The sequence below is a fragment of the Plodia interpunctella genome, chromosome 1 (genome assembly GCF_027563975.2).
Source record: "Plodia interpunctella isolate USDA-ARS_2022_Savannah chromosome 1, ilPloInte3.2, whole genome shotgun sequence".
Classification (NCBI taxonomy): Eukaryota; Metazoa; Arthropoda; class Insecta; order Lepidoptera; family Pyralidae; genus Plodia; species Plodia interpunctella.
Window position 1 is genome coordinate 5679546 of NC_071294.1, and position 26702 is coordinate 5706247.

The 26702-nt window shown below is 36.0% G+C and overlaps 1 protein-coding gene across 3 annotated transcripts; it reads left to right on the plus strand.

The window, feature by feature from the left end:
- On the plus strand, positions 1 to 26083 carry kis (kismet). 3 transcript variants are annotated; one of them, XM_053748866.1, is made up of 19 exons: positions 1 to 277; positions 4395 to 4615; positions 4999 to 5291; positions 5407 to 5528; positions 5621 to 5722; positions 5953 to 11761; positions 11881 to 12055; positions 13700 to 13787; positions 14195 to 14490; positions 14900 to 14989; positions 15073 to 15270; positions 15973 to 16120; positions 17152 to 17238; positions 17481 to 17815; positions 18371 to 18517; positions 19019 to 19293; positions 20759 to 20877; positions 21785 to 22144; positions 22522 to 26083. In XM_053748866.1, exons 2-19 carry the CDS (start codon positions 4479 to 4481, stop codon positions 24910 to 24912), a joined length of 11172 nt encoding a protein of 3723 aa, XP_053604841.1. In that variant the 5' UTR covers positions 1 to 277; positions 4395 to 4478; the 3' UTR covers positions 24913 to 26083. The 3 variants fall into 3 exon arrangements, with proteins under 3 accessions (XP_053604841.1, XP_053604856.1, XP_053604849.1); XM_053748881.1 differs by having other exon boundaries at positions 21788 to 22144; XM_053748874.1 differs by having other exon boundaries at positions 17484 to 17815.
- The last annotated feature ends 619 nt before the right edge of the window (positions 26084 to 26702 follow it).

The following is a 26702-nucleotide window of genomic DNA, read 5'->3' on the forward strand; positions in this document are numbered from 1 at the left end:
AGATCCTACCTTTGGTTTGGTTAGTTTGGTTTGTGAGTGAACAAAATGGACGGAGACTAATGGCGTACCGAGTGTTATTTGAAGCGGTGTATTAGTTCGTCCATAAAAGTGTAGAATCTCAGTCTATTATTATCGACGGAGAATAATTAATATATGTACTGCATCGTTACCTTATTATTTTTTCGCTCGTTGTCCTTTGTCTTTTACTAAGAATTTGGAACTTATTTCTTGAGTATGGTATCCATTTTGTGATCAGCCTTGTTGTGTGGCGTTTATAGTGAGTATTGAATACAAATTTAAATATTTTTTATTGTATTTAATCGTTATATCGTGTTTATATTTAGCAAAATATATTTGGTGTTGATGGTATGTAAGCCGTTTTGTCCGTGTCTTAATTTATTGTCAAGCTAGGTACCTACATAATCGGTTTGCGGATTCTAGATACCTAGATGGTACCATTGTTACCTACTTTCCATTTTATTCAAGGGATGCTCAGATAGGTACCTATATTTTGATTTGACCACTGTAATTGTGAATGTAAGTAATGACTTCAATGAAATTGAAAAAAATATGCTCCGTAATTTAAAAAGTGGTTTAGTAGGTAGAAATTTGTTAGGCATCTACCTATAATACCTAATTTTGTTACATTTCCAAGAAATTGAAAAAATATGCTCCGTAATTCAAAAAGTGGTTTAGTAGGTAGAAATTTAGTAGGCATGTACCTAAGAATAGGTACCTATGTTTGTCACATTTCCAAAGTGGCTAAAAAACTGGTAAAAAATATGCTCCGTAATTTAAAAAGTGATTTAGTAGGTAGAAATTTGGTAGGCATGTACCTAATAATAGGTACCTAATTTTGTCACATTTCCAAAGTGGCTAAAAAACTGGTTAAAACATAATCTAATGTACAAATAAGTAATAGTTAATGTACATATTCAATTATAATTTATTTCAAAGCTATTTATAAAGAACTAGCTACCTACTAGGTATGCAAAGATATTTATATTTATTTTGGTATTAAATCATAACTTTGTCTGAAGGACCTCATCCATGTAGTTAAGAAAAAGTATTGATTAAATTACTAAAACTAAAATTGTAGCGGTTGAAATAATCCTATATACCTATATTATGGTTTACTTATTGGAAAATCTGAGAATTTCAGGGTGGTTAGGGAAAGTCACTGAAATCAAGGGCCTACTGGAGAGTCAGGGATTCAAATATAAATGTGTCATGTCCAGACTCTTCCCCCCCATAGCCATTTTTCACTCCTCATTACATACAAAAATATTAAGATCAATTTCTGGCTGAAAATCAACAACAGAATGTTAAGAACATCTGTGGTGGGTGGCATTCAGTTGGCTGTATTCAGATAGTAAATAGTTGGTTGAACATATGAAATAAAAATAATTGTTTACATTTGTTGTAAAAAAAATATACTGTTCACCATTATAAAATTCTATCTGTTGGGAAACAGATGTTAAAAGTTTAAATTGTAATAGCTAGAGATCTCATGTCAATTACATAGATTATTATTTACTATAATAGGGTATTTGTTTATTATCTATAAAATCAACTAGTTATTAGTTATTATGGCAATGCTATCAGATACAAAAGTGGGTGAAAGCTAGTCATTCTTTAATTCAATCCCAATCCCACAATTTATAGAGTGGTCCCTTTTCACTAAACATATAATTGCAATTTTCTCACATTGTGTACATGATTTTGAGATGTTTATTGTATGAAATAAATAAAATGTTGCCCTTTGCATGTTGCATTAAAATCAATTAAAATCACAAAATCTCAAATATCACTGAAACTAGAATCTGCCTAGTGGTACCTTTTTGATTGGAATGCCACATATGGACAATACTATATTACAGCCACACTTGGGTCATATGTTGGTTAACCTCATCCCTAGTGCTTGTACTGGAATAACTAAATACTGGATAGCCAAATTATTTATTTTAAGTAAATCATAGTTTTGAATATGTTTCACTTGCTTAAAACTATAAAGAAAACATAGGTACCTCTAATTAGTAATTAGTGATATGTTTTCTTTGTAATTTTAGTAATTAGTAATTACTGAAGATGCTACAATGGTTAGTTGGCCAGGGAATGTTAAAGGGAATTAGCTGTGGACACCTGTTTCACTATTTCACATAGTCCTTTGTTTCAACTCACACTACAGGTTTTTGGTAATTTTACACTAAATTTGGTTTGGTTTGTTGTTAAGTTTGTTCAGTTTTTGTTTTATTCGGCTTTTGTTTTATATTTATTACTAGCTTTTGCCCTCGTGAATATCATATCAAAATCTCAGTTAATTTTTTGTCGCGTATTCTGTAAGACTGGTAAACATATACGCTTCAATTTCGTATTTTTCGTAACTTGTGCCGTCCCATATAAATTTCCACCCCTACATCATTCCCCTAGAGATGGAATTTTCAAATTATAGATAAAGTGCATTATTATATTTTCTTCTTCCTAACATTTCAAGTTATTTACTATAAAGAGTGTGTTTACCAATTTTCAGTTTGAAATTGTATTAAGTCCCATACAATCTTTCACCCCCCTTTTGAAGTGGTTGAGGGTTGATTTTCAGAAAAATCTGAAAAACGTTTTCAACAACTAAAAACAAATTTTCAAGTCACTAACTTCAATGGTGTAGAACTTTTATATAAAAGGTTTTCACCCCCTTCGGGGTGGAATTTCCAAAAATTCTCTCTTAGGGCTCACTCTCCAGGGAACCTATATGTCAAATTCCAGATTCCCACGCTTAGCAGTTTCGGCTGATGTTGTCTGTCAGTCACTCAGTAATGTATAGTATAGTAAATCATATATATAATAGATTATGATTATATAATGATGCTGTTTTTTATTTGTAGTTATTTTTGAGTATAGAAGTGCAAAATAAATAAGATATTGTAAAAAGTGTATCTCAATTTTATCTTGTTCATTCAATTTGTCAAAACCTCATTCTTCCAATATGTTAGGTACATAACTAATTTTAAGAAAGTTTTGTTGAGGTATTGGAATCTAAATGTGACGTTCTACGGTTCTATTTCATTTCTGTAATCTGCTATTTAACTATTGACATTACTTTTTATTGAAACAGGCACAAAAATTAACTTCTTCACACATTGCATATTAATTATTACGTACATAGTTGATAATATTTGCATATTTGTAGTTGCATTTCAATAAAAAGGCATGTTAACATTGCTTTCTATTACGTCAATAATTGATGAATGGGCCAATCCATACACTAGTGCTATCATCTCCATTTTCTTATTTATGAAAATTAAAAGGCACAACAAGAGATAATAAAGGATTTTATTATTTGGATTTGGCATCGAATTGAACGTCTTGGAAAGACTTGAGGAAAATCTTTGCCCAGCAGTGGGATGGAACATACTAAAATATATATATATATATTAATTAATAAATTGTAATTAAAAAAATATATGTTTTGCAGTAAACTTTTTTTTCAGCATATCTACTTACTACATATATTATTGTTGGGATATTTTGCTGTTTAACTGTAAGGGAAAAGTTATTTCGCTGTATGTTGCTATTTCATAAGCGTATAGCTTTTCCCCTTAGTTAACAAGCACGATCTACAATCAAGATCTTGAGACCTGTAATTCTTTGCCTGTGTCTTTTATCCAGGAAATTATACTTTGTATTGCTGTATTATGTATGAATGTAGTCTTATTATATGCAGTTTTTGTTTTGGCAAAATAATTGTTTAATTCATTATTTAATACTAAAACCTCTTATTAGTGGCTTTGGTTCTGATGTACTGTCGAGTTTTCCAAAACCCTGTGTTATGTGTTACATTATCAACTGTTTGGACTTATTTTTATTGTGATTTAGCAATATTCAATTTGCATAATTATAATAATTATATCAAATGTAGGAAACAGATATAATCCTTGAGGTATCACTTGCATTCATATGGGGTTGACCAATCGCACCGTACATAGAAATCAACATGCCGCGATTCTATACGACATATAGAGGAATCAAATTTCCATCACCATTCCTACTCAGACTACCTAACTTGAGGAGCTATTAGAGGAATATATATTTTTACTTATTCCTTGAATTGCACCAGATAAATATTGACTGTTGCACTAACTAAACCATGAAGGTCTAAACGAAATAACTCGTGTCTACAATTAGTATATATTTAACACAAGCTGTTGTCTGTAGCTCCATCCATGGTAGAATTAATAATAAATTAATTACCCCTGGTCATTAACTATATTTATTTCAAATTTCTAAATCAGTTTAGCTGTGAAAGCACGTCGGACCGACTTTCGGACGGAATAGCATGTGTGTGATGTGAATTGATTATTACTTAGTTTATGATTATTTTTATTGCTCACTTTCAGAAATAATTTACGATATAAAATGGGCCTACCAATCAGTAGTTGGTTTGTTCAACGCAAAATAATTTTTATTCACTCCAAAGAGTGATGGACTCATATAATTTATTTGGTGATGATGGAAGCGGTATGTTGGAAGGACTCACGGATCTCGGTGGAACAGACAGCTTTGCTGGTAGCTCTGCATCTGGTGTAGCTGTTGACAATAAAGATAATACAGATAACAGGTAAATGTTTTTATAATATCTTATTTATAGGTATGGATAGTATGGCTACTAAAGCGTAAGCTGCACCAACAGCTAATGAGAGGAAAATCAAGCTATGGGGGCGAGCATCGTTCCACACCGCGTACGATAACTATCGATACTGTTTTGATGATGCCATAGATCCTTTTCCGAGAGATCTTTGACCTCACATTGTTCATGGTGTTAACTTAGTTATGGAAAAAGTGAAAAGATGCAGCATTTCGGTGTAAACCAAATTACTTCACCCGCCAGCTCGTAGTGTGGCCTGCCATCAAGGGTAATCATCAACATTTCAGCTTTATTAGATCAGAATACATTTTGTTTTTGTTTTTCAATTGTATATTTTGTTTATAAAAAAAAAACAGTTTCAGACAACCATATCCACAGAGCAACGTAGCACAGGATAGTTCTATTCAGAAACTGGCGCCATTTGGCGGGGGAACTTCTACCGGAATATCGAGTAGTGCACAGCCTGTGCCACCGCCTACAGGCCCCCCGGCATCAGAATATCATGATTACGGCAATTATCCTCCGCGTCCACGATTACCGCAACCACCCCATGCTCCTCTTCATCCATCACATCATGTGCACCCATCTCATTCATATCCTGGATACCATCCTGGACCTGATCCCATGTACAGCATGTCTGAACAATCAGGTGAGTTCTATTTTTTAATAGCGTTAAATAAAGTGATATTATTACTTTACACAACTGCCCAAAAAGAATAGTTATATTTCAGGTTTCCCGTTTTTATGTTTGTGATTTGTTTTAGGCATTGGGGACATGGGTGTGTGGTCTGGAGCGCCAGGAGCCAATAGATATGCTCCAATAACTCCTGGATACAGACATTCTTATGAACATCAACAAAAGATTCATCAATATTCTCCTCAACAGGTATGCAATATCAATAAAAAGTCGCCAAGTCCCAATATCTAAAATGTATTCAATTTTTACCTATTTACTAAATATAGGATTTCACTTTACAGGCTTCAAGTCTAGGAGGCCTCCAAGCGCAAAATGGATCTTATTTGCCAAGACAACCCCATTTTTCACAACCAACATCACAGCAAATTTATGGACAGCAACAGGTATTTTTTTCAAATAAAGATACAGTATCACGTCTTTATCCCTTACGGGGTAGACAGTGCTATAAGTTGCGAAACTCATTAAGAAACCTATAGCTATGGCTATGAAATTAATCTCCAGTTTCTAGCCCTTCATTGACTTTTACAATCTGTGCGTGACCACAAGTCTGTCACTGAGTATTGTTTCGTGTATGATAACCGAATAACCAAAAATAAACTTGTGTTTCTTTCAGAACTATCCAAATTATACGCAAATGCATCCACCTACTGCATCAAGAATAAGTCAGCATCCTACCTATCATCAACAGATGGATGTTAATCCTCACCAATATGGGATTCCGCACGGACAACAGAGTCATGCTACGTTATCACAACACCAGCCGCATCAAAGTATACCCAGTCATTCTGGAGGTATACAAAACCACCCAAATGTCCATCTTCATCATGCTGGGGCTCCGCCACTGCATCACGTTTCGCGTCAAGCGCCAGGCCCACCATCATCTGTGTCGCCTGCACATCCGGCCAATATGCCTTATGTATCTCCCCACCATGCCGTACCCATGAACTATCAACCTCATCAAGTTCAACATCCTTTGGACGTAAATGTCACAAACCAATACAATCCAGTAAAACCAAGTGGCATTGAAACCGGGAGTCCTCAGTATCGTCCACCATTTCCACAATTATCCCCTCAGATGTCACCTAGGGCACAAATGTCCCCAAGACCACAGCAACCTCCCCAGTTATCACCGAGGCCAGTTATGTCACCTGTAAAAGGACCTACTGCATCGCCACATGCAGCCACTCGAAATTTAGTGCAATCCCCTGTGTCATCAGGACCTCCCACAGGGGCCTTTTCTTCGCAAAATACATTGCAAGCTTTGGAACAAATGGTTTTGCCTTCGGGAACAGAATATCCGTACCAAAGGAATCCCTCGTCACCAGCGGTTGGTCATGTTGTTTCTTCACCTTCACAATGGTCTCAGAATAAAATTCCTGCATCTATTAATTCATCGACATCAACAGAAACCAGTGATCAATCAAGTAAAGAACCTATAAACACAACCGCGACTTTAAAAACAGAATTGGTAAAAAATATCCCACTTTCTGTTGCTGATCCAAAAAATTCAGAAACAAGTGATATGGAACATGAACGGAAATCTTCCGAAATTCCGACTTCTCACATGTTTTTACCTACTGGTTCAGTTGATTCAGTATCAAAAGATAACATGCCGCCAACTGTGTCAACTGTTCCCCCTTCAAACATTGTTCATTCGAATACTTCCATTATTCCAACTGAAGTTGAATCCAATGAAACTGAAAGTGAAGTTAAAGAAGAAAAAAATGTGGAAAAAAATGTTGAAGACCAAATTAAAGATATTACCCAACAAACAACAGATATCCCAAACAGAAAATGCAATAACGAAACACTAGGAACAAATATAGTTACTCCTTCTACATCTGCGAAAAGTGGTGTAAATGTGGGTAGTGACCTTGCACCTAACCAAATGCATCTACCGCCACCCCCGCCACCCACCCATGCCGTTGCATCAATTTCTAACCCAGGACCGCAGTACGAAACTCTAACAACTCTTAACAATAATAGAAACCAGGGCTATCAAGGCAATAGTATTCCAAATGTTCCACCAAGTTTGCAAAATACATTACCGCACAATGTTCCAAGTAATGTAAATATTCCTGCAAGTATACCATCGTCGAACATTGCATCTAATAATGTTCCTACTAGCTTTCCGAGTGGAACTAATTCTGGACCACTGAGTCTTCCTGCTGGGCAAACAAACCACACGTTGCCGCATGGGGGAATTACTAATACTGTGTCATCTTCAATGTCAGGACACAATCAACAAGTTAATTTGAACTCTGTTCCTAACATACAACAAACTTCGATGCCCAATAATCCTAGTACATTGCCAATGGTATCAACGAATGCAAATACTAATATACCGAGTGTACCTGTGGGTATGCAAATAAATGTTCCAAGTATACATCCCAATTTGGGACCTAGTATGCAGACAATACCTAATATGCCCCATAACATACCACATAATCCCAATATGATAATGATGAGCGCAAATCCTATGACTCATCCTAGTATACCTGGAATTTATCACACTTCTCATCATCAAGAGCGAATGGGATTGCAACAACAAATACAAGAAATATACTGTTTGCCTCCATCTAATGAAAATCAGGAAAAAGTCAGATGTCTGCAAGAACGACTGGCTCTTATACAACAACATGAAACAAATGAGAAATGTAATGGTGGGCCGAATTGTATTTTACAGAACCCTTTATATGGGTCTAAAATGGTTGAAAGTCCTCAAGTAACTAGTACTACAGGACGTGGGAGAGGAAAAGGGCCCGCTAAACCCAGAAAACCTCGGGCAAAGAAAGATAAAAATACTGCTGCAGCGTCTTTAGATCAATTACCAGTCTCTGAAGATTGTGTTACAGCTGGAACGGGTTTGCTTAGTAATTCTGAACTGGATCTAGAAATGAGTGAAGATTTAACAAATTTAGATAGCAGTGCGCTTTCGGTAGATGAATTAGGATGTGGAAAAGTAAAGAAACCAAGGGGTCCTCGAAAAAATAAAGAAAGAAAGCCTCGAACGCCTAAAGAACCGAAGACACCTAAGCAACCAGGAGATAAACCTATTAAGGAAAGAAAAAAGCGTGAACCAAAAGATCCCAATGCACCTAAGAGAAAAAGAAATACGAAAAAAGAATTATCAGAAGTACTGGCTGACACAACAACCACTTATGATTTACTTGAAAAAAGTAACATTGATAATTCTAGCGAAACAACAGCAATTCATCCTCATGAGCTGCCAAAGAGTACAGCTACTTCAGAATTGGCATCTCTAGATGATTCTAATGTAACTGACTTTGATGATATTCCTGTATCCAAAATACCTATTAAAGAATTATTAGAGGAAGCTGAAGCTAAGAGAGAATGTGAGAAAGATGACGAGATTGAATCAGTAAGTCAAAAGAAGCGTACTTCAAGAAAACGTTCATCAATTTGCGGAAGTGGTAGAAAATCTTCGTTAAAAAGAACTCCAGGAGGACGCAAGAAAAGACGTGGTGGTTTAGTACCAGATTCTGATGGTGAACCTGATGACATGATGGCAACACCACCACCTTCGCCGCCGCCAGAGGCTGATGATAGCCTAAAAAGACGTTCGGCAAGAAACACTCAACGAAAAAAATACACAGACGATGTCATGTTACGTTTATCAGATGACGAATTCCCTATGACTGCTCCTAAAATGGAAAAAGAATGTAAGGTTGAGGATATCACTATGGAAACCAAAGAAATTGTTAGGGCTGAAGGTACACCTAAACTAACACCAAACTATATGTATGTAAATACCACCGAAGAAGATTCAATGATAGTCCAGCATGTATTGGCAAGCCGAATGGGTAAAAGAGAGTTTAAATATGAGCCACCCGCTGAAGTAAGTAAACCTGAAAATGACGAAACAGTTTCGACAGTGTCTGATAATAACAAAACTCAACTGCCATCATCAATACCAACATCAGATATACCTCCTCAAGAATCCAGTGATGATAAACCCATATCATCACCAGAAGTGAAAGATGAGCAAGGTATCACAGAAAATTCAGATGAACAAAAAACCCCATGTGAAGCTGAAGATGGAGAAAGACAAATTACTGACACTAAAAACAAAAAGCCTGTTATAGTTGATGTTGAAGAATACTATGTCAAATATAGAAATTTTTCTTATTTGCACTGCGAATGGAAGACTGAAGAAGAATTGTATAAAGGAGATAAACGAATATTTTCTAAAATCAAACGTTTCAAACAGAAACAAGCTCAACAAATGAACATTTTTGAACTTTTGGATGATGAACCATTTAATCCCGACTACATAGAAGTTGAAAGAATTTTAGATTTGTCTGAAAATCAAGATCCTGCTAATAACACAGTTGTAAAACATTATTTGGTTAAATGGAAAAGCCTGCAATATGAAGATAGTACGTGGGAATTAGAAGAAGATATTGATGTTGATAAAATAAAACAATATAGAATATTTAGCGAACTTCCACCAAAGGATAAATGGAAGTTTAAAAAACGGCCATCCGCTGATCATTGGGTGCAGTTAAAAGAATCCCCTCTGTATAAAGGAGGCAATACATTGAGACCATATCAACTTGAAGGTCTTAATTGGCTGCTATTCTCATGGCATAATAATCGCAACTGTATTTTAGCCGACGAAATGGGTCTTGGTAAAACTATTCAAAGTTTAACTTTTGTTAATTCTGTTTGGGAATATGGTATTAGAGGCCCATTTCTTATTATTGCTCCATTGTCAACAATTCCGAATTGGCAACGGGAATTTGAAGGTTGGACTGAAATGAATGTTATTGTATACCATGGTTCTCAGCAAAGTAAGAGCATGATACAGGAATATGAATTTTATTACAAAAATGAAGGTGGCGAACCCATTAAAGAAATTACTAAATTTAATGTTTTGATTACGACGTTTGAAATAATCGTTACAGATTTTCAAGAACTTAAATCCTTTAACTGGCGAATTTGTGTCATTGATGAGGCTCATAGACTTAAAAATAGGAATTGTAAATTGTTAGAAGGTTTAAGACAACTACATTTAGAACATAGAGTTTTGTTATCGGGAACACCATTACAAAATAATGTAAATGAATTATTTTCACTATTAAATTTCTTGGAACCATCTCAGTTTTCTAGCAGTGATGCTTTCTTGAATGAATTTGGTCAGCTAAAAACAGAATCTGAAGTATTAAAATTACAAGCTCTATTAAAACCCATGATGTTAAGAAGATTAAAAGAAGATGTTGAAAAGACTTTGGCGCCTAAGGAAGAAACTATCATTGAAGTAGAATTAACTAATATTCAAAAGAAGTATTACAGAGCAATATTAGAGAGAAACTTCAGCTTTTTGCAGAAAGGAACAGCCTCTGCTGCTAACATACCCAATTTGATGAACACCATGATGGAACTTCGAAAGTGTTGTATTCATCCCTATTTATTAAACGGAGCTGAAGACCAAATACAGTTTGATTATAAACAAACTTATGGTGAAGATAAAGAAGCATATTACAAAGCTCTTATACAATCGTCTGGAAAAATGGTTTTAGTTGACAAATTATTGCCCAAATTGAAGGCAGGTGGGCATAGAGTATTAATATTCAGTCAGATGGTTAGATGTCTGGATATATTAGAAGATTATTTACTATATCGAAAATATCCTTTTGAAAGAATTGATGGACGCATTCGAGGAAATTTGAGGCAAGAAGCTATTGATAGATTTTCCAAACCAGATTCGGATAGATTCGTGTTTTTACTTTGTACAAAAGCTGGTGGATTAGGTATTAATTTGACTGCAGCAGACACAGTTATAATTTACGACAGTGATTGGAATCCCCAAAATGATTTGCAAGCACAAGCCCGTTGTCATCGGATTGGACAACAGAAAATGGTAAAAATATACAGGCTTATCTGTCGCAATACCTACGAAAGGGAAATGTTTGACAAAGCATCACTAAAGTTAGGATTAGACAAAGCAATATTACAAAGTATGAATACAACACAGGGAAAAGAGACTGGCTTAAAACAGTTATCAAAAAAGGAAATAGAAGATTTGTTGAAGAAGGGTGCTTATGGAGCGGTAATGGACGAGGATAATGCAGGTGATAAGTTTTGTGAAGAAGATATTGAAATGATTTTAGCACGCAGGACACAAGTAATTCAAATGGAATCTGAAAAAGGATCGACATTTTCTAAGGCCAGTTTTGCAGCCACAGATCAGAGATCTGACATTGATATTCGAGACCCCGACTTTTGGAATAAATGGGCGAAAAAAGCAGAAATAGACACAACTGAAAAGAAAGAAGATGAAGACCTAATTGTTACAGAGCCTAGAAAACGAACAAGCATAAAAAGATATGGACATGATGATGGACCGATGGAAATGTCAGATATGGAAGTAACACCAGATTCTGAGGAAGATGAAGAAGGTAAGCATAGTTGAATAATTAGATGTAATAAGAAACAAATCATACAAGTTTTATGAATAATTGCAATTGCTATACTATATTTGTAACACGTAATCATACTACGTACTAATTAATTTCAGGTATAAGTCTACGTAGCAAACGAAAGAAAGAGAAATTAGGGAGAAAAGGTAGACGATATGCTAGTGATGACTATATTCCTCGACATGAAGGTGTTCCGGTTGACGAAGAGGTGGTATATGGATCATGGACACGTTCAGAGTGTTTTAAAATTGAGAGAGGATTACTTACATTTGGGTAAGTACGAGAATCAATGTGTTACTTCACTACTCTTACCTCTTGTACTAAGGTCATGATCTCACAAAAAGTTACGTCTAATACAAAATTCTAAATGTGTAATGCCTTTCATTAGTATCGTACGCGTCGCATCTTACACTATCTAGTATGCACACACAAACAACAAAAAATAATTTAAAAATACACAGACACCACAAACAGTAATTTAAAAATATAATCTTCAGGAAAAGGAAATTTGTCCTTTTCGACTTTCGCTCCATCTCCCGTCCCGTACGTACTCGTCCCGTGTCCTTCATTTTTCCGTCCCATATCCTTCTGGTACATTGTAAAAAAAATGTTGTAATCTAGATGTTAGTTATAATATTCTTTAAGAACTCTACCTGTTTGACATTTTAATTTAATCTAATTTCAAGTCTTCTCTGCCTCCAATGCTACGTCTGGAATTCTGTCTCGCACCGTTTATTGTTTCGTATCCTAGCATGACCATATCGTAGCAGGTTTATATGTAATCTATTGTATGTCATGATTCGATTCTTTGTAAATTGAGCCCTAGAACAAATTCTTTACTTGATATTTAATTTTGACATCGGTACCCTAATAAAAAATATTATTAATTGTAGGTATTTCGCTCGATAGTATAGTCGAAAGTACCTTCGACGCATTTCCAACCATGCATTAAATTCAAATGCTTTAAAAAGAAAAAAAAATTATCTATAACATATAATGAAACAATAAAAATGGTTGCCTGTACATTTAGTATTTTTGACTGAAATGGGTAGAGAGACACTTAAAAAGAATAAGAGAAAGCAAAAAACATTTTTTGAATTTTTTGTCTGTATGTTTGATCGTAAATCTCCGAAAGTACTGGACGGATTCGAATGAAACCTTTTTGGTATATATCTATTAAGCCTGGGCAAAATATAGGGTATAAACTATTTTGAAAGCCGGAACACTAGATGAAGAACAATGATGGTCCAGCTAAACTATAGGAAATATAGAAATGGCGCATTAATAAAAGTAGTTCAGCCTAATGAGCATTTTCTGTTAAGGTATACAAATCGAGGATCATCATCAGGACACATGATGTAGTAGACCCATGATGGTCCAGCTAAACTATAGGAAATATAGAAATTACGACTTAACAAAAATTTTTCAGTCTGATGACAATTATCTGTTGAAGTATATAAATCGAAGATCTGGAACACCTGATGCAGTCCCAGTTTAACTCAACCATTATGGTTCAACTATAGGAAATATAGAAATTACACCCTAACAAAAGTTGATGAACATTTTCTGTTGAGGTATAAAAATGTAATTGAAGCCAAGATTCTCTGGGAGTGATGCCGGTCTACATTTTTCCCATACAAACTATTGATGTATTTCTCACCGACAAAGCAGCATTCGAACGGAAAACTTATTATCGACCGTTTTTCGCCGACTTATTTCAGTTACCATAACAAGTCCTTGATAAAAACCGATTAAAATATACCCTATGGCCGTCCTGACATTCCATTCTACAGATTTGAGAAAATTTTTTTGAATGAGTGCAATATTTTCGCAGATTACCCCATACATACAAACTTACAAATACTATATTTTTACAATATTAGTATGGATTAATTAATTTAAAGATTTTATGTGCAGATGGGCTCGTTGGGATGAAATAGTTGACAAGAATCAGTTTAGAAAAGGATGGACTATACCTGTCATAGAAGATTGTGCACGTGTTATAGTGAGTATATTGCTTTCTTGTAATGCATGCCGATTCTTTTTTACATGTTTAATCTAATTAATGATCAAAGTACAAGTAATTCAGTTTACATTAATCAAGATTCAACATTTCTTTTTATGATTTGCATTTCCGAATGTGACCTAAATTTGAGGACGCTGTATACTCCAGATCTCGTTTTAGGGTGCCGGCGAAGCATGGAATAATTGAGTTGAGAGATTTTATGAAAAAAAAGAGTGAACAAGATCTAGATTAGATATACTAACGTTATGATGACTTGCCATGCTAATACCGAGAAAGTTCCAGACTTTCATTGAGTTCAATTAAGCACATCTGATAATAAAGTTATACTTATGTTTAAAAAAATATGTTAATGTTTCGAATTTGTTACAAATTAAAATATTTTTAAGGTACTATACTGCTTGCGACACTACAAAGGCGATGAAAAGATAAGAAATTTTATTTGGGATCTTATTGAACCATGTGAAAACGGAGAAGTCACAATTTCTAGAAATCATAGCGGCCTACATAACCCCGTGCCTCGCGGAAGAAATGCTAAGAAAAAAAACAAACCAAAAGATGTGCCAAAACTAAGTGACACCCAAAAGTGGGAAGATGTAAATCATTGGAGTTCAATTGAAAAGTACGATTGTGAGGCGTATCTAGAAAGTAGTTACAAAAAACATTTATTTAGACATGCCAATAAGTAAGTAAAATTCTTACAGTATTATAATTCTTAAAGGGTATCTTCAAAGTTTCGTAATAATCATATTTATTTAAATCACTTAGAATATTAATAATTACAAGTAAGGAAAAATAACAAAACCAGGCCATGTCCGGTGTTAATCAATTATTTTGTTAGAGAGCTGTCAAATAATTATGTAATTTTATAAGGACTACTAGAGGATATAACTGTCATCGCGTTCAAACCCCATGGTAGGTTTGAAGGACTAGTGGCCTAGCCTGTGCAATCTAGTGCTGAAATATATAACTGTTATATGTATATTTCGCGCGTCTTTCGTGGAACTGTCTGGAATCACAGTCATCATGATATCCGACAGAGTTCGATCATGGCGTCAGGAATCTTGTACTGAAGATACTATATTTCTTTTCAGAGTTCTGTTGAGAGTTCGTATGATGTATTATATCAAGCACGAAGTAATAGGGGACTATGCCACTCAAATCGAAAATGGAGTTCATGCAAGGTATTAATATCGAAACTTTTTATTAATCGAACTATAGACGGTGAGGATATTATTCTTAATAACGAATGTTTTTATTGCTACAGTTCCTTGGGTATGAGGGTGCCTCGTGGTGTGGACAGTACGCCGCCAAGACTCTGGTGGGATACAGAATGCGATGTATCTCTATTAGTCGGGACCTATATACATGGATACGAGAACTATTTAGCGATGCGTACAGATCCACAACTTTGTTTTGTTGATAAGTTGGGTCCGCCAGACGATGCAGAATGTACAGATATCAAGTGAGTGTTTATGTTACTCATACCAGATTTTGGAGTGAGAACAACCCCTCAAGCTGAGAACGACACCTTCCAAAAAATATAATTTCATTACATCGACACCTGACTCGATCAAAACCTTAATAAGTCAACCATTTAATGTATCCACTATTTAGAATATCAATAACTCATTGAATTGACACATTTTAACTACAATCTCGAGTTCAAAGTAAAATTATGCGGTCATTAAATATATGACAAAAATTAGCTTTAAAATATGCCAAGCATCATAAAAAGAATTTCTGATTTCACCACTTTGATATTTTAAACTATTGTCTTTGAGAATGTAACACAATGTAAATTACATAATTACTTTTGGGAATTTCAAACTTTGGGAAGCTTGGGTGCTATTAGACTCAGAAATTAGGGCTCAAACTGTGGTTAAGGTATTTCGTACTTTGCTATTAATGTCGTTCAAGGTAGAACAACAGTGATTTCGTGTAGATTGATGCACATCAATCTACCCGAAATCATTGAAAAATTTATGCCTATTCCCGTTGTGGTAGTTTTAACTGCAATACGTATATACTTGTAACTTTGAAAAATGGAATCGCCAATATGGCCAAACTTTAATTAGCCAATTTTCCTAAACCGTAAATGTTTCGTACAATCATAGTTATTATTATTATGGTATAATGATATTAATAAGTGGTCATGGTGTTTTAGGAGTGAAGAGAGAAAAGTGCGGGGCAGTGTGGTAGGGGACGAGGACTGCACGGACGACGTGTCGAGCGGCGCGGGCGCCACGTCGCCGGCCGCGTCGCCGCGTGCCGACGACGAGCCCGGCGGCGGTGGGCCTTGGCCCTCTATGCAGGTATCTACTAGCTAGACTCATGCTATATTATACACAATTTGCTAAAAAGAAAATTGTGGCAACCAAATTCCTTTGTAAATTGTGACTACATTTTGTATACTATCCAATAATAGTACATTGTTCACCGAGGCAAGTAATGTATTTTTACAAGGGTGACATGTTAAGCCCGAGACGTAGTCGAGGGCGTTAAATACCCGAGTTGAGAATCGTTCTTTCGAGTGATATATACATAGTGCCTATACGACACCAAGCTACAAGGATAACGGAATAAGAGAAATAAGACATAACTTTATTGGGCGAAAATAAGTCAAGCCATTAAAATTATTTCAACAAATATACATGTACATTGGCGTCATCCTGCGATAGGTTGAGAGGACATGTATACATACAGTAGCAGGCAAGTTACAAGTGATAACGTACAACATGAACAGAGAAGACTATGTAAAAAAAATACATATACAATTATACTTGGATCGGATAAACCCTCCTAATCCCTCAACAACTATATACCCCATAAAAATTTAAAAATGCAAAAAAATTAAGGCTTAATACTAAAGACCCTATATTAATAGGGTCTTTAATATGAGCATATGAGTAATCAAAATTTAATATTATTTATCACCAAAGTTATTGAAGTTTGGGTTTATCCCAAAATATCAATGAATTTATGGACGTAGTTTGAAACTAATAATTCCAATACATAGTTTATCGTGTTCTCTCGCTCTCGCGTGCAGTGACCCTGGCATAGGCAAAAAATAATTGCCAGAATTTATCAATGAAAATTGACTTTGTGTGAACCGTTGCACTGAAGTTGAGCTTTACTATGAAGCATAGTAGTCAGGTGGCACATTATTATTATAAGCAATAGTAATAATATAGTACTATAACCAATTATTATAGATTTTTTGGATAAATTTTAATTTAGATTTTTGTATATTTTGACTATGCACATATTATGAGTAATAGCCTCATTTTATTTTTTGGCATAATTAAAAATTTATGGTGTATAAACAATTTGTTCTAACTTACAGGACCTCAACACGCGCTTACGTCGACTGATCACCGCCTATCAGCGCAACTATAAACGCGAGGAACTCAAGATGCAGCAGAGAGCTAAGGTGCGCTGTTATCACACATAATTTTGGTCACCTATCCCGCGATCGATATGCTATATAAAAGAGAATATAATTTTTATATTCTTCTTTCATGGGAACAGTATTGTTATTTTGTTTTTACTGAGTAGTCGCGAACGACCTTGACGAAATTTATTTTGTGTGTGGTCGGTGTGGTCCTAAGCACAGTTTTTTTGTTAAATCTTTTTGAAAAATTTGAAGGTTTATTAAGTTTGACTTTCATTCAGAAGATGGAGCGGCGAGAGCGCATGGATCAGCTTGCACGGGATGAAATTGCCCAATGGCGATGGACGCGTGCTGACGAAGAAGCGTTCCGACGTACAGTCGCGTCATATGGCGTAGAGTTTGACCCAGCTACCAAGAGTTTACGTTGGAGCCGATTCAGAACGTTGGCGCGATTGGATTCCAAGAGTGATGATGCTCTGACTGATTACCTCAAAGCATTTATGGCGATGTGTAAACGTCAATGTGGGCTGTCTGTGGGAGAGGCAGAACTACCCACCAGAGCAGACTTAAAAGCTGAGCCTATAGGTGAAGAAAGGGCTATTGCCACTTTAGAAAGGTTGGTTTAATTTATTACTTTTTTTTACTTTGTCCTAAAAAATAACAAAACCCTTATTGGACCACCGCCTGTATGTCTGTCACAGCCAATTTGCTATGGATCTACTGGACCAAATCTGGTTAAATTTGGACAGATGGTGTAATCCTAACCCAAACACTGATGTGCATAGCAAATACTTTTTTCGAATAAGTATAAGTAATTTTCGGGGAGTAAATTAAGAAATAAAATAGTTTCCCACGATAAAAAGTATAGGCTTTGACAGACCGACAACGCGATCAACACAAGTTCAAGTCAGACTTGACCAGTTTTTTTTTAAATCTAAAGTCGAATGCAATGTATAATGAAATGAAATGTGTAAATTCAAATTTTAATTTAATGTTCAGGATGTTTGTATGAACACAGGTTGTGTTGTCCTTGAAATCAGAGGTTCAATATTAAAAGTGAAATCCATTATCCAATAAAAAAAAACATACTATTTTAGGGTTAACATTCTGGGGTTATGTGACAATATACTTTACATGGTCACTCTCTGTATCATCCTTTGCTATTTTTTAGAATCGATCTTTTAAGAGTGCTACGTGAAGAAGTGGCACCACATCCAGCCTTAGACGCCCGCTTGGCTTTATGTGAAAGGTCTCCTGATACTCCACCTTGGTGGCAACCTGCGCGACATGATAAGCTGTTAGTTTTAGGAGTTTGCAAGTAAGTATTCGGTTTATAGTGTTATTAGAAAATTCATACATGATACTAATTAATTTATTTAAATGCGAGATAAAATTATACATGCGAAAGAATTATGGTTATGATGTATGTAGGCATATTTGATTCTTGCTGTAGTTATAACCTAGAGTAGAATGTATGATACTTTTATTATCCCACAGGAGCAAAGCCTCTGGGTGCAGCTAGTATTTTGTTCAAGTACATATATATAGGTACAGTGTATCCAAAAAGGGAGATATTTTTGGATTCGAATTAAAAACATGAATAAGTTGATAGTAAAATTGAAGAAACTTGTACAAACGGACAGACGCTCTTAGAGTATAAATATGTACCAATGGAGCGTTAGTATTGCTATTGCCCCTTTGGGCGGTAGTTCTGGTGAATAGCTAAGGTTCGCACAGACTGCTTCGATTTATACTTTAGGAGCAGAAAATTTAATTCCAATACAATCTCGATTTATGATATATTGTTTTTGTTTTTTAGGCATGGGCTTGGCGACACATACAACAAACTATTTTGCGATCCCAAATTACCTTTTGCCGATTGTGCTAATAAATGGTATAGTAGTCACAAAGGAAAAACTGATGCCCAAAAAGTGACTATGGACGATGACGAAAACGCCGAAGAGAATACAGGAGAAACAAGAATGTCGCTTAGGCGCAGTAAGCGAACATCTAACGCTTGCGATAAAGATAACGAAGATGATACCGACGCCCTATCGGAATTGGAAAATCTGGCTAAACTAGGAAGAGTTGAAGGTATTTACTGATATACAATGCGGTACCCCTCACAGAGTGCTGACTGTAAAATATTAGATTAACACCACAACCCAACATCACAGCTTAATATCCGTTACCGTAGACAGAATAGACATTGTCATATCTTTTGTTGGCTCATACAAGAAAGAGACATAAGTAAATGGACTACACTCACCTGCCTACCCTAAGCTCTAAGCTTATCTCGCGGCTCCGATGGACACAAACACAAACGAACACAACTCACCCAGAACCACAGACAAATATTTGTGATCACGGTCACAAATATTTTCCCGCGCTGGGAGTCGAACCCATGACCATCCAGGTAGTGGGCGGGTGTGGTGGTCGTCGAAAAAATGCGTATTAGCAATACAGGAGAAGAGTGATATCTTTTGTTCCTCACTGTGTGCCCTAAGCTCATAATTTCAAAAAGAATTGTATAACGGAAGTGTTAGATTTCGGTCTGTCAGATCACACTGCTCAGCTTATTAAATTGCCTATTACAAAAACTGTAAGATTTAAGTTTCGGCGTAGAACAGTGCGAGATTAGTGTCATTTTCAAAGGTGTATGAAAAACATTTTTCCAACCAATTAAACGTCTATTTTGAAGATAAAAAAAATTGTGTAATGAACAAAAGGGGTTTCGTCGTAATAAAAATATAAATATGGCCATCTATGATTTTTTGAAAATTGTATTAACTGAAGTTAACATCAGAAAACCCATATGCTCTATATATTGTGATATGACACAAGCTTTTGACTATGTTCAACATGACATACTATTAGACAAGCTAGAAGCGTACGGAATTAGGGGTAATGTGTTAAATTTAATAAAATCATATTTATCTAATCCTAAACAGTTAACAGAAATTTCAAAATTCAATCCTAAAACAAAATCGGAACAACATTACCTATCAACTGAACGATCTGTATTATATGGTGTTCCACAAGGTAGTGTGCTTGGGCCCCTTCTTTTCATAATCTATATTAACGATCTTCCAAACACTACCAAACATAATATGACTTTATTTGCGGACGATAGCACGGTAACAATAAAATGTAACTATGTAAATATTTATCAATTAGATATTAATGCAACTTTAACATCCATAATTGAATGGGTTGATATTAATAATTTAAAGATAAATCTTGACAAAACCAATATAATGCATTTTAGTCAAAGACCGCTTGATACGGAAAATTATAAAATACAATATCAAGGCCATGTGTTGAAAGAAGTTGATTCAATAAAATTTCTAGGGCTAACTATAGATTCTAAATTAAACTGGAAACCCCATATAGATAGTCTTAGTAAAAGACTTAGTAGTTCGGCGTTTGTACTATTTAAACTCTCAAATGAATTAAACATAAAAGCGCTTCTTTATATCGTTTAGTCTGTCTACATTCAGCAGTAAGCGAGTAATTCCTTTTAAGTTGCAACGTGTAAAATGAAAGTTGTTACTCGCAGGCTCGATGTCGCCCGAGCAGTGGTTCTCGGAGCGCGCGCTGGAGACGCGGCTGCACCACATCGCGCACGCCGTCCAGAACCGCGAGTGGCCCAGCGCCGCGCCCCAGCCCGTTGTCGAGGTGAGCTAATCATTACTTAGTATAAAATAAAGTCGCTTCCCTCCATCTGTCCTTTGTGTGCACACAAAAATTTTAAAACTACGCGACGTGTTTTGACGCGGGTTTTTTAATTTTAAATATATTAGATAGTTTTCAAGACAAAGGTTTATACGTACAACATATTACACCCGTGTGAAGCCGAGACTGGTCGCAAGTTACTGATAAGCCTGTTTTTTTTTACTGTCAAGTTTTCTAAACTAAAAATAAATAAAATCCCTTAGGAACAGTTTAACCCTTCTCCAAACTCTTAATTTATATACATATATGCGAAATTTCAAGAAGATTGGTTGAGTATATAATGCGTGAAGATGTAACAAACAAACTTACTTTCGCATTTTTAATATTAGTTGGAATTATGAATGAATGAATGATTTATTTGAACAACTCAACGTACACAAGCCTATTAACACATAAGTAACAACAATAAAGAAAAAAAAACTTAAAACTAATACTAAGCAGGTGTGGGCCGCAGCAATTCAAAAAGGTCATAGTTCAGCGAATTTCTTTACCCACGACTGAGATGAGCAAAGCACTGGTTTATTGCTATAACCTGGTAGTTAACCGACTTAGCATTTCCGCCATTATACATCAACAGTACAACGTTACGTACGTACAATTTTGTGTTAATCATATAATAAATATACATATTTGTGCATAGATATATACATCCATCCATCCATTCATCCATCTATATGTTCCAGTTTTTTATAGACCTCACTCGCTTCTAATAAATAAAAAAATGGAATTACGCCAGGCTTCACTTGTTATCTGCAGTGGTTGCTCCAAATGCCACTTTACAACAAAATTTGACATATTCATGGTCGCTGAGTTGTTAGATAATTCGAGTAACGCGTTGTTCGTCGTTTAGCAGGCGAGCGAGCGCACGGAGGGCGAGGAGCGTCGTCACAAGCGGCACATCGCCATCGACGTGGAGACGGAGCGCGCCAAGCTGCACGCGCTGCTGTCGTCGCCGGGCGACGCGTCCAGCGACTCGGGCTCCCGCCGCGGCACGCCCGCGCCGCCGCCCGCGCACCAGCGCCCGTCACCCGCACCCGCACCTGCGCCCGCGCCCGCCGCACCCGCACCCGTCGACCTGTCGGCGCCGCTGGACCTGAGCGAGGCGCACGATTTCTCGCTGGCGCGCCGCTCGCCGCCCGCGCCGCCCGCCGCGCCCGCCCGCAGCAGGCTCGATGACACGCTCACCAGGCTCATGAAAAGGAAAAATGTCGTGAGTGTCTTTGACTATGGCCCCATTTATACAGTCTGCCTGCTCTATATTGAGTCGATAATCACAATAAAAATATACTGACGTGGTCTCCCATAGACACAAAGGCATGCGGGCATACGCAATAGGCTAGTTAATGGCGTAGAGCTTTAAGTTTGTAAATTAAAACGTTACGTTACACTAATTGTACTACCCCTCTCGTATCGATGAAATTGCGGTATAAATAATTCCCTTTGTGCTATTCCAGATTAATCCTGTGTACCAATTTTCATAGTAATCCATTTAGTATAAATAGTGATTGAGTGATAAACATCTATCACAACTTTTGCATTTACAAAAATACAAGATCTTGTTTGTTGTAACAATTCATTATTTTTCAGCCTGCTCCAGAACAAATAATTGGAAAAGAAAAGAAACGCAAGAAACTTGATGAAATTGTTCTTGGACTGTCTGCTGCAAAGGGGCAAAGTTCGTCCAGTACCTTTACATCCGAATCATCTCGTAATAGAGCTACCCCCATATTGCCTGACGTTACAGTCACACCTGCTGCGCCTCCGACATCTTCGTCAACATCTTCAGTCCAAAAACCTTTTTCTGTGACTGTAACTAATGTTCCTTCCTCACAATCTTCTACTAAAGAATTATCGTCATTTTTACAACAATCTTTGGAACAGAGTACTAAAGGACAAAAACCACCTTCTTCTGTAACAATGAAGTCTTACTCCCATGAGGTTAAAGTAAATAAATGGTTAGCAGAACAAGCCAGCTTGGAAAATCGTCGCCGAGGATTGACACCGCGCCTTGCGCCCGACGAACATGTGCCAGTAGTACACAGAGTTACAGGAAAGAGAATTGTTGGCCATAAGGCACCTCAATTAAAGCAATTGGCACAGTGGATAGCAGACAACCCAATGTATGACATTGATTCGAAATGGACGGAAGGTATCAAAGAACATGTTAAACTACCCCAAGATGTTCGAAGTCAACGACATTCTCCTATGCCCTCTACCAGTAGTGTAGGAGAGCGTAAAAAAGGTCGCCCTCCAACACTTGATAGTTCATCAGCTAATGTTTTGTCTTCAAATTCACACCTAAACCAAAACTTAGCTGGATTAAATCCTGCTTTGTTAGCCAGTCTTTCAAGTTTAAGTGCATTTGACCCAAAAACATTGGCAGCGTCTTTGTCCAATTTAACAGGTTTTGATCCAAAACTGTTGAACACTTTTGATCCTAAACTTCTATCAAGCTTAAGCAGCTTCGATACTAAGAACAATCCACTTTTAAATTCATTCAGCAGTATGCCAAATTTATTGGGAAACATTGCTGGAGGGAATATTTTTGCAAATTTGGCGGGTTTAAGTCTACCTGGTTTTTCGTCACTGGATATGAACTCTTTGAGTGGGGCGAGTAATTCTGGAGACAAAACAAAGGCTCGGAAAGCTTCTGAAAATGCTAGCTCCTCAAGTTCAAAATCTCAAAACTCACAATTCCCATTTGTGTTCCCGAACCCAAATATGCTTTACCCGCAGTTAGGGTTGGGAGGCCTAAATCCATTTGGTATGCATTCTGGAATGTCGTCAGCATATGACGCGTTAGGCCTTCTGAGCAATAATTTGGCTGCAAGTTCGAGCGCTGCTACATTACATAGTAGCCATACCACAAATCGTGTTGCTTCTAAAACTACTGCGCCCAGATCATCAACTGTAGTTACCAATTCTTCAAGTTCTCGTCAACAAAAAGTTTCCGATCGTCAACAATCAAGTCAATTACCTCAAATACTGTTGCCACCAGATCCGTATTTATTGGAATCTCTGTCAAAGCAATCATTGAATTATGAATCTTTACTGCGAGCCGAGAAAAAAGTCCGCGAAAATGATGGTCACGAAGCAGCAGCAACAGATCTTTCTAAAGTGGACAAGAAAAAAACACCGTTTGAATCCTTGAGGGCACATGTACCTCCAGAATTTGCAGCTGTTCAAGAAAAGCTTCTGAAGGGAGATAAAAAGGATATTGATATTAGTAAAATGTTATTGGAACAAATGGCATCTGGTGCCCTAAGTGCTAGCTTGGTAAGTTCTGCTGAAGCTAAGAAAGCGAAAGAAAGTGAAAAAGATGCATACGAGAAATTAAGCAAAAGTTCTTCTGAATATATTGCCAGAACTTTATCTTCAGAAGATGCTTCAGCTATTACACCTCACAAGAGAAGTCATGAAGAAATATGTGAACCAGAGAATTTAGCAATGCAAACAAATGAAACAAATCCTTCAAAAAAAGTGAAAGAAAGTTCTGAAAAGAAATCTAACGTCGATAAGCATCTAGATCCACATAGTCATACGGGAGAAATGGATCTAGAAGATTTAATCGCGCCATCCACAGTTATTAAAACTGGTATGAAAACGGTCAGTGATTTTGATGGCAGTCTTAAAAATTTGACAACTACAGATAATTCTCCACCTTCATCTTGCAATCTAGACAGAGAAGAAAGTTCACAATCAAAACTATCCAATCAATTTCAAGATGACCCTAGTGTTCAAACAAGTCATGAACAACCCGTATTAAGCGACAGCAGTAACAATCGGGCTGAAATCGATACTCGTGACGCCGTAGATGACACCAATATTGCTGCAGATATGACTAGTAGCGATAGCAGTCGTAAAGGAAATAAAAAGAAATATCGTAAATCGTCAGAAGAAACTACAACATGCCCTCGCCGTGAACTTAGATCTAGTGCTGGAAGGCAATCAACTGAGACAATGACTTCTCATCATTAACATGGACAATTTATCTAATTTTTCATTAAACAAAATATTTAGAGCAGTCAGAATTAAAATTAAACAACTGCTGCGAGGACGATTATTTATATATATTTTAGAATTTTTAATTAAGTCTCTATTAAAAAACTGGAGCTTTTTTCCAAATATGGAAATATTACCTATGTTGTTTGTCAATATCACTTTTCATCAACGATTCAGCTTTTTACGGGACAATGAAAATGTATCCAGCATCATCTGTGCTCCATTATTTGGGTTGTTTAAACTTCAAAAGCCTGAAAAATATATTTCATACATGCAGTTGTATGTTGAGTTCAACATACTCTGCTGTAGGTGTGTTTCAACTAGTTTATATTGATAATACTAAACACATCCAGCCTTTTTGGTATTATAACTTAAATTGATATTGATGTTTTATTTAGTAATTACAACTTTTATTACTTCATGTAAAAAAACCTAATGGAGTATAGATTTCAGAAATTTTATTCGTATGCTGCGTGCACGAAATCGGCAGCGCCGAGGGATGGCGGTAGCGGTGTAGGTATATACAACATAGATGCGTACAACAGCATAGCAACGTTTACGAAACGTTTGGAAATGGAGCAGCGGGCGATGCACCAATGGAAGCGGGAAGAAAGCGGTGGAATCACTTTTATACGTCACTTCTGGGAGTACATAATGTTGTAGTAGTAGTAGTTTTGTGTGCAACAGCTGCCTCATTGAGCCGTGCCTCCCTGCGCCGCACCGCTTCTTGCACCACGTCATTTGTAATATGATAAATGGTGTACTTGCGAAACTTTAAAATGAGACGGATTTATAAATAATTTATACAACACTAAGATCTCTTACAAATCCGATTAATTGGTAAGCTTTGAGTACTTGCTAATGTTAAATGCTAGTAATAAGTTTTTAGTAATCATGAATTTTAAAATACTTATATTAAATGCTGATTTACTAATTTCATATAGTGAATTTAGTTTTGAGGATTATGTTAGTTATATTCTTTGTTAACGCGAGATTTAAGTTCCATTTTACATTAGTTTTAAGAGTTAAGTCAAACACTGAATGTGATAAAATTATTTATTACATGTATTCTTATTATTTTGCATCGCTCTATTGATGAAATGTATTATAGATTATGTGACAAATCATGGAATAAATATTGAACTGATATTATCTTTTCATATATGTACCCCACAGTGTGAGAGTTACTCTAGCTAAAAAGTGTCCTACAGAAATATTGGTAGAACGTGCAGTATGCTCATAATAAATGGATTTATTTTGTTATAATTACCTACGTACTTTTTGTTTTTAAATATATCTGATAGTATAGTTTGCTTTTAAATATATCTGAAAAATTTCAATAATTTACTTAATTTATTTGTACAGAGTGCTCTTCCGTTATGAGTAGGTAATACTGTTATGTGAAATTGCTGTGTGTTCTTGTAACTGATACAACTCAATGTTAGGGATGTAGCAATCGTATCGAAATAGTACCTATGTACTGAATCGATATTTCACCCTTGATAATCGAAGTTTGATTTTTATGTTTTAAAAAAACTATAATAAAATTATTTTACTACAAGCTATCCTACTACTAACCACTATGTTGTAATTTTCTTTTCAATATAAAAATACAATAATAAATAATCTTCCTTTTATACCTAATCTAATACTTTGATATGGCCCTAAAACAAAATTAACCAACATTTTAGTAAATTTATAATAATTTGATTAGGTATGAGGTTCACTAGCTAAGATGTTCTTGACCTGGTCAAAACCCACAGATA